Source organism: Misgurnus anguillicaudatus, chromosome 5 (genome assembly GCF_027580225.2).
Source record: "Misgurnus anguillicaudatus chromosome 5, ASM2758022v2, whole genome shotgun sequence".
Lineage (NCBI taxonomy): Eukaryota > Metazoa > Chordata > Actinopteri > Cypriniformes > Cobitidae > Misgurnus > Misgurnus anguillicaudatus.
The window spans coordinates 29979888-29989920 of record NC_073341.2 but is presented as its reverse complement, the minus strand read 5'-3'; the positions used below and the strand labels follow the sequence as shown (position 1 = coordinate 29989920).

General features: G+C 39.3%; 1 protein-coding gene across 5 annotated transcripts in view; it reads right to left on the bottom strand.

Annotated features, from left to right (window-relative positions):
- Window positions 1–279: 279 nt before the first annotated feature.
- The window catches only part of sema6bb (sema domain, transmembrane domain (TM), and cytoplasmic domain, (semaphorin) 6Bb), a 161041-nt gene continuing 151287 nt past the window's right edge, over window positions 280–10033 (bottom strand). For all 5 annotated transcript variants that reach the window (XM_073867958.1, XM_073867957.1, XM_055167388.2 and 2 more), the window contains one exon: window positions 280–2733. In XM_073867958.1, coding sequence (XP_073724059.1) covers window positions 1835–2733 — 899 coding nt within the window. In that variant the 3' untranslated portion in view covers window positions 280–1834. The remainder of the gene's footprint in view (window positions 2734–10033) is intronic.

The following is a 10033-nucleotide window of genomic DNA, read 5'->3' as shown; positions in this document are numbered from 1 at the left end:
GTGGAGCCTTAACAAAGATTATGTGCTGACACTTAACCACTCATGCATTAAGCGCATTTCTGAAGCTCACTTAGACATTGCTAATGCAATGCTTTACTAAGTCGATGGGTTCGATCCCAGGGAACACACATAGTGATGTATATCTCAAATGCACTGGAAGTCACTTTGGATAAAAGCATCTGCCAAATGCACCAGTGTAAATGTTGAGCAGCACACCCTGCCTTATTAACGTGCATGACTGCCCTCTAGTGGAGACACTGGTGTAATGCTGTATTGAAAGCAGAGACTGAGAAGTGAATAAATAAAATTTTTCACTATTTCTTTCACGCATCATGAGGGGTTTGCAACTCTAAAAACAAACAAACACCAATCCAAAGAGGGCCAAAAGAGACTGAACGACGGTTGAAGTGGGCACAGAGCCACTGGGTGCTTTTTGAGTTAGATTTCTTTTAAATGTAACATTGTATTAATCCATCCCATGATTTTGTGTGCTTTCTGAAGGCCGTCAGCGAGTGGGGACCCAGAGGGGTCCGATCTGTTTGGCATCTCATTGACATTCTCCTAGACCGGGCTGATGGTCTCTATGAGGCCATGACTCCTTAACGGCTATTTGTTGGGATGGTCTTCTCTGGCTGGGCTGCACAAAGAGTCTCAGTGTCACAGATACGTTCTGAATGCAGCTCCCTAGCGGCCCAACTCGGCCCAGACAACCACGCTTACATACTAGTCAATGGACAGCAGGGAGAGGGAAAAGATAGAAACAGAGAAAGTGTTTCAGTAATTTGCACTAACTTCTCTTAAAGAAATGTATGCATGTAAAAAAACCATGACACACAGAAATAAAGAGAGAGAGAAAGAGTGAAGAGAAAGAGCTTCATATGCTTTGCAAAATTTAAAGGTAGATATAAAAACACAATACAAAATAAAAAAACACCAAAAACCTTTTTAGTTTTGGAATCCATATAATATTAATATATATATATTAAAACCAAAACAAATGGGTCCACCCAAACAACATACTGTATGTTCCTATACACAATAAAAGTCTTTTCCACAGTGCTTCTGTAGCGCTGGTGTCCTTTAAGCATGGGTCGATTCTTCCATGACTTTTGGCTAATGTTGTTCCTCACCCAGTCACATCTGATATAACAGCACACAGATCTTTAGATAAAGTCACATGGCAGTTGTCTTGATTGCTTCCTGACACTTAATAGTGGGTTAGGGGAAGAGGATTCAGTCAATTGACATCAGATTCACTTATGAAAGTCCAGTGTCAGTCGACCGTGTGTTCACATTAACTCGGCCGATAAACACATTTTTCATGTTTTGCAGTGGCTCACACACACACTCGCACCAAATCTAACAAACGTGAGGAAGATTGAGCCGGGACATACACAGTCCCACGGAAGGTGAAAACGAAACGGGTCACATCCACCGGATGGTTCACAGGGCTACACGGAGAGACGATCCGCGACTACTTCTGTTTTCGCTAAACAGTCAACGTAGCCGTTTGTAGGATTATGATTATGTTGCGTATCATCGGCCAACACCTCTGTTATTCCCAAGCAATCCGTTTTATTGGATAGAAGACGCTAATGTGCTAACGTGCTAAATGGCATCGTGCCGCTAATGGCCGTCAGCCATTAGCTAACACTCTTGTTCTCACTCACTCTGGCCGATTGATAACATCTGCAGTCCTAGAGCTCAGCCATTCATGGGGTTTAAAAGACACTGGATGGCAGTGAGTGAGGACAGGTGGGGCAGGATTACAAAAGGAGAGTCTTGTCTGAGTCTGTCTTGGGGATAAGTTACCGAAGGGTCCGAATAGGACTATTCACTGTCCGTTAGGGTTCCGCTCATTTACGCTTTTCACCAGAAGGTGGCTATAGTCTTGAAGCTCACCGAGTCCCCGTTGGGTATGGTGGGTCGGTCGCACTAACGCAGCGTTAGTGCGTGGCTGAATCGGAGAGGGGTGGTGGCTGGAGGGCGTTGCGTTGTTGCTATTCAAATTTAACTCGTCACGGGACCAACGCACGTTTTCGCCATAGTCCGTCTGCGTGGTCGGAGCAGACACCACCCTCCTACGGTCAGGTGAGTCCTGAGGGGTGGCCGGATAGTTGTACTCGCCTGCAGAGTTGCGGGTTGTTGGGGCGGATACCCGCCCACCCTGTTCCCGCTGACTGGGCGGGTGGGAAAGAATGAGATAGCGAGATGGCATGTCACCCGATCCCTCTTGGCGCCCACCTTGCAAGTATTTGGAGCTCAGGTATATGACAGCAGAGTTAGGCGTTCCTGTTTGGGCGAGGAAAGTATGGGTCTGGTCCCAATCGCAGTCTGTGAGGTGAACATTAGGAGTGGGTCGTTTTTGCTGTAGAGGAGTCTGCTCCGGTGTAGGAAGTCCTGTGTCTATGTCTCCAGACTTTGGCCAGCCGTTGGAGAACATATTCTCCACTTGTGAGCGAGGTCGATCGACGCCGCTGATTCGTGTCACGCTGATTATGGAACCGCTGCGTCCGTGTCCTAGCATGCTCTGCTCCTTGTCACTCTTCCGGCGACTCCCCAAGCCAGATCCACCTCCTCTGGATCGCTGGCGGAGCTTGAGGCTCATTATCCAACACACCATCAGACCTGAGAGCGCCGCCCCGGTGGCAAACGCGGAAACTGCGGATACCACCAGCAGGTTTACAGACACCAAGCCATCTGGTTCCTCTATGAAAGTCTCTGGTAGGAGACCTAATCACACACAGAAAAGGAAAGCATTTTGTGAATAAAGAGGGCATTCATAATTAGCAAATCGGCACAAAGTAACATAACCTTTGAAGGTTTTTTCTATTGGGGTAGAAGAACGTCGAAAATTTCAGACTAATTGCACTCATTACCCAATGCTGGATGGTGATATCAACAGCTGTAATAACTTTCAACCAGATTTAAAGTATCTATCATACAGTAAATGATGTGTTTTGGATGATTACTTTTCAAGCTGTGAATAATTGTGACAAATGTTCAAGCTTTTAAGTTTTATTTACCAATTATAAAGTGCCCTGGGTGTCTATGCACTGCAAATTCACACACAGACAGATTAAAGACAGATGAGAGCGATGGATACCATTCACTTTGCCCTTAAAAGACAAAAGATTTAAGTTCTTAAAAGAAGCCGTAATGAATTATTGATGACGAGGAAACAGGGGAGCATTAAACCTCAGCTGCAATAGATCAATTGGGAAAATATCAGGAGGCATTTTCGTCGGTGGAGTACAAGCACCAAGGAGTGTTATCGATAAAACTGCACTGAATCTATATTTTAAACAAGATGGTGAAAGAGTTATTGCAGAAGCTTCCCCTCCAGACATCTGTTTCATCAGAAGGACCGCAGGCGTGTCTTATAAATGTTTGCTAAACTTTCAAATTTACTGGGGAGGAGTAGCAATGGAATGCATTAGCTGAAAGGCTCCACACATATAAACAAAAAAGAAAACCAATAGGGTGTAGTTACATCACCAATGATGTTTTATTTGATATGTTTTAGGGAAAATAACCACATACTGTAAGGTGCATTTGATTAGAAAACAATCTGTGTAGTGCAAGCTGAGTCATGAGCCAAGCAAAAGTGTTTTCAAAATAAAATCACCCTACATAATATAAAGAACATTCAGGGAAAATGTAACAATGATATATTTAATACTGACTGAGCAAGGCCATGTCAAAGATGGACCACAAAACCAGCCATAAGGGTCCATTTTTGTGAAATTGACATTTATACATTATCTGAATAAAAAAGCTTTCTATTGATGTTTGGTATGTAAGTGATGTGACATATTTCCCTTCCTGTGCGAGACTCCCGGCCCAATATCCAGCCGGTAGAAAACAGTGTAGTGGGAGCACGCATAAAACATGATTTAAACAGTTAATATTCAATACACCTGCCATGTATGAACCAGTGTGAGGATGAAATTAAGAAGTGGCTTGATATATGAAAATATATTCAATCATTTCGCGTTGTTGATCGGAGATGACAGGTCTTCAATGCGCAAATATTAAAGCACAGAGACATACCAGTATCTTTACAATGGGAAAGTCAGTCGAGTGTTTGTACATGAAAGACTTTGTGTTTTTAACTTTTCAGGGGCTGGTTTAAAATGTCACAACTGTCCCTCTGGTATGAGGTTTTTTAAACGGCAAATGGACTTGTTTATGGCGACACGTCGAGCTTCACGCGGTCCGACACAGTCAGCAGTATCTTTCTCATTCAACACATTGTAAGTTATTTGAACAAACCATAATAAACATATTAAACTACTACATGTATTGAGTATTGCTTTCGTTTTATGAAAATATTATTACATCGCTTCTTACGCACTAGGTGGAGACATAAGCTTATGAAATTTTTTGCTTACTTTTTAAAGTATTTGCTTTTCATTTAAAACCTAACAAAAGTACGCGCAAACACATTATGAACTATTATAAACATTAACTAAGCAGATAATGTCGTATATATTCTGTACTGTAATCACATTTTTTTTTATAATATATAGTAGCAAAATAAATAAATCAGCATATTTTTATCAGCATAATATTAGTTGTTTTTAAACAATTATTGTATTTATTGTTTACTAGCTGTTTCTATGAAAGGTTTTACTGGATGGATATGTAAATACAGATCATGAGTGCATGTGCGCCGCATACACATTCAGTTCTTGTGCATGGATTATGGTTAACACAAATGTTTTGTAGAAATTAACTGCATTTGTATTAGCTATTATGGCAACCCCTAACTGCCCAAATTATGTCGGTCTTCCTGGATTTCATAGTAAACATTAAACAGCCAGTCAAAACGGCACACTTGTGTCCTTTGCAATAGACTACCATTAGCTTTAGTGGCTCACCGGAGGTTCAATTCAATTCAATTCAATTCAATTCAATTCAATTCAATTCAATTTTATTTATATAGCGCTTTTCACAATACTTAATTGTTTCAAAGCAGCTTTACATTAATAGAAGCAGTAAAAGCACAGAAAAACGACAGATAGCACAACATAATACACGATAGCATAAGCAGTCAAATTTGCTGCGGCTATAACTTGACATTATAAGCGAGCGTATTACTAATGTAACGCCTAGAAGAGGAAGCTAAGTTAAGCCCAAGAAGGCTGCCTCCCCGGGGTAAAAAACCCCCTAGGAGAAAAAAACCCCGGGCTGTTTAGCCAAGGAAATAAAAAAAAGTCCTGGGAGGGAAAAACCCTTGGGAGGTATATATGTATATATACACATAAAAACGGATAAGGAGATTAAGCGGGTTCTAAAACAGGTCATAAACAGGAAAGCTTAAAAATGGCGGCGCCCACATTTACGTCAAGAAACAGGTGGATAGGACAATAAAAACTATTTAAAAATCTGAGGGTTTAAAAAAATCGAAATATTGAGAAAAGCGCCTTTAAAGTTGTTAGCAAAACATTACTATGATAAATACATTTTTTGATGTACAGTATTTAAAGTAGGAAATTAACAAAATATATCGAAAACATAATTTATTTTTGGCTTTTGCTACATATAATACCCATCAGTGGCGGCTCGTGACTGCTCTTCCGAGGGGCGCAAATTCAAAATATGTTTAAAAATAGTGTCATGTGTGTTGCTCGTATTTTCAAAATATGTGTTTGTTGCGTAATGTGAACCATGTGCATCACGTGTTTTATCAAAATAAGTGCCTGTTGCATATGTGTCAAAGCCGTTTATGATAAAAGAGATGCTCACGTTCACAAAATACACGCAAGACACTCCCTTAACAGTAAACTCTGATTACGCATGAAATTATGCGAGTATCTGGCAAACGCGAGCGTCTCTTTTATCATAAACCATTTAGACGCGTCTGCAGCAGGCACTTATTTTGACAAGACACGTGATGCACATAGGTTCACTTAACACGCCGAACACATATTTTGACATTACGAACCACACACATGATGGGTTACATACATGTTGTGATGAACTTCGCATCATGCGCCCTCGAAAAAAGAAGTCACCGGCCGCCACTGATACAAATTCTACTTAAGACTTTCTTTGTGATCCAGAATCACATATTTTATGCATTTGAGTATACATCTGCTTTAAGTAAATTTTGTAAGCAATGGTATAAAGACAACAAAAGTCATGAAAATGCATTTTTGATTTACTGGATTGATTTCCACAGCAACCCACAGCAGCAAGAACAACACGAAAAAATTCAACAAGGATGAAATGCTCTTGAAACAAATTAATTTAATTGTCTGACAAATGCATCACAATAGAGACTAATGGTAACAATTTCAATCAGGTGAAAATAAACAGCCTTAATGTGCACTCATCGCCGTGTGTTTAAGCGCACAAATAAAATTAGAAAAAAGGATGACACCATCAATAAATGCTGCTATGATAATGAGTTCATAATAAGTGTGGGTGCTTGTGTGTACAGAGCCTGTTAAATTTAAAGCTACAATATATCTGTCAGCTGAGTACTGCTATCATTTTACAGAGATGTGCTATGACAGAGCATATATGTATAGATGGTATAGATGTTTACGGTATCCATTTTGAAAGGACAGACTAGATTAACCGAAATGACAACTCGGATCCATCAATGTGTTCATGTGGATGTATTTATTATCTTTCTGTCCTTTTCACTCTGGTTTATGCTTTCAATGCTCATCTCCACGCTTTCTTCTTGTGGTTATTTCTGTTGCTACCCTGCTACCACCCGATGCCATTCGCAATAAAACTCAAAAACAGTAGCTTTCCTGTTTTATTGGTGGTGGGGAACCATTATATTTATCCAGTCGCAGACAAATATCTGGTGTGTGTACCGTTTGCTGTATAAACAGTGGTAAGCTATTTGTTTCCCAAGTCTTTTTGATTTATATTTCATCTGCTGCTGGTGGGGTGCAGTTGCATGCCTGTTTGAAGTTGGATAAACATTGTTGGCACAGGGCGGTTAACTTTACAAACCAGTGACTAAAACATCTCTTGTTTACCGTCTCGCAGCCCACTGGGCATTCATGCGGAGCACAGGGGAGCAGAGGTCCCGGGGTCTGGAAGGATGTGGTGAATTGGGTGGGATGCTGGGATGATGTAGTTGTATAGACTGTGGTTATGTTCATGTGTTTACATGCAAGAGGCAGAAGATAATGCAATGTGTGATTGCTTGAAGACTTAACTGCTCTACACTTGGTGACCTTTCTGAAGAATCTCTGGAGGGAGGGTGGCTCAAATGTGCCCTCTGCTATTGCTTCTGCTTAGGTTGTAGGCCACAAAGAACCCACTGAGGGCCGAAAAAAACTTTTAAAACTCATATTCAGTTGGGATTTGTTTTCCAAATTGTCTGAGTTACAATTAAACTCATAGGAAGTCAGTGAATACATGTACTGATTTGAACGGGATTAAATTATCTGTATTTTTTGCTTTGATGGGAGTGTTGTCATGCACTCTGCATGTGCGCAAATATGTGAGCATAAAAAAATTATATACACCCTGAAATATAAAGGATCTACAAAAGGTTCTTCAGAGTGAGGGCAGAGAACAACCACTTTTGGTTGCCCAAAGAACCGCTTTTCTAAATCTTAGAATGAATCATTTTTTTGGGAACCAAAAAATTTATCTGTATCCATTGCTGTTAACATTTCTTTAATTAACAAAGGTACCACCTAAGTGACAACTTTTTTTCTTTGAGTGTAAAATACATTTTTTAAAGGATTAGTCCATTTTCTTAAAAAAAATCCATCTGTTGATGTATTTCTTTGTTCAGTTGAGAAGAAATTATGTTTTTTGAGGAAAACATTCCAGGATTTTTCTCATTTTAATGGACTTTAATGGACCCCAACACTTAACAGTTTTAATGCAGTTTCAGTGCAGCTTCAAAGGACTCTAAACGATCCCAAACAAGACATAAGAGGCTTATCTAGTGAAATGATTGTCATTTTTAGCAAGAAAAATAAAAAATATGCACCTTTAAACCACAACTTCTCGTCTTCTTCCGGTCGTGTGACGAGTTAGCGCGACCTCACGTAATTGCGTAATGACATCGAAAGGTCACGTGTTAAATATATGAAAAACGCACATTTACGGACCATTTTAAGCAATAAAGTGACACAAAGACTTTAATTAGTATCATCTGACATACAACAACGTTGGAACGGTCCTCTTTCTTACTTGTAAACACTGGGGTGTAGTTTTGCTTACGTCATCTGCGACTTCTTGACGTGATGACGTATTACGTGAGGTTGCGCGTCAAAGGACCGAGGAATAAAATAAGTTTTGGTTTAAAAATGCATATTTTTATTTTTATTGACAAAAATGACAATCGTTTCACTAGATAAGACCCTTATGCCTCTTTTGAGATCATTTAGAGTCCTTTGAAACTGCTAATTTAAACTGCATTAAAACTGTTAAGTGTTGGGGTCCATTAAAGTCCATTAAAATGAGAAAAATCCTGGAATGTTTTCCTTAAAAAACATAATTTCTTCTCGACTGAACAAAGAAAGACATCAACATTTTGGATGACATGGTGGTGAGTAAATTATCTAGATTTTTCTTTTAAGAAAATGGACTAATCCTTTAAGAATGTATATGATAACCCTACACCTACTATATGTGAACCTGGACCACACAGGTATATTTGTAGCAATAGTCAACACTACATTGTATGGGTTTTTATGCCAAAAATCATTAGCATATTAAGTAAAAATCATGTTTCATGAAGATTTTTGTACATTTCTAATAAATGTATTTATTATAAGGTATGTCGCCAAGGGCTTCATTTGGACAACTTGGACAAGATTTGGACAAGATATGTTGTTTTTGCAATGTTATATTGATCATATATAATTGTTTCTCAGTCTCTTTAATAGAATACATCCAGAAAATACAGGAAATGTGTATATAGTATTTAAAACTGTATAAAAATGTAAAGTTTCCACTTGAGCAATAGCAAGAAACTGCAAGATCTCTTAAACCTAAATAAAATTAAATCCTAATTTCTATTTTTAAAGAAATTAGTATTTTTACTTCATTCTGCTCAGAAATGCTCAAGATGTGTTTAGTGCCAAGAGAGGTCACACTAAACACTGACAATGCCTAAAGAAGACATTAAATCCTGAATTTTTGTGTGTGTACATATTTCCTGTATTTTCTGTTTGTATCTTAATAAAATAGATTGAAAAATAAATATGTATGGACATTTAAACTTCTAAAACAATAAGTCTGGTGGTGGTGGAAAATAAATTAAAGCAACACTATGTAGTTTCCATGTAAAAATGACTTACAGCTCCCCCATGTGGTTGAAAAGCGCAACAGTGCCTGGTATCAGACACTCTTCTGCAGGCAGGGGGAGGGGCGGGGGGCTGTGTGCTCTACCCTCCACCGCCACTTTCAGAGTGTGCTTGTAGCAGCTAGGAGACTGCTCAGGTTGCAGCAACAGTACAATTTGTCCAGGTAAAAGTTGTTCTATCACTGAAATAATCTTAGAGACATTATTTAAAGGTACAAAAAACTACATAGTGTTGCTTTAAGATTTAGTTGGCTTCACCGTATTCGATGAAAGTTAAGATAAATGAGATGCAAGTGTGGAAAAAGTTACAAATCCAGACAGATTTAAAAATTCAGTGAAACGCGAATTTACTCTCGGCCTGCGAGGAAAACTAGGACTTTATTTTGTAAGCAGAATTATGACCTACATCAAACACTTGCTTTGTTCCTGGGCACATCCCTGATGGTGCTTCCGAAAAAATATTACCACACCGGCCTTTCTCCATAATAAAAGAGATGCATTAAAATATCCGCCTGTCTGGAGGGCCACCTCTTACTCTTTCTTTCTTCTCCTCTCTCTCGCCTGCAATGTGTTTGTCTCTCTTTACAGCGAGAAGATACTGTGCATGTATGCCATGAATAGATGCCGGGTCTTTGTAACCACTTAGCTTTGTCTTGACGGCTTGGGGAAACAAAACAAATAGATGAGAGTGGATGGGGGGGCATCGTTTCTTTCTTTTCCTCATTCCCGATGGTGTGA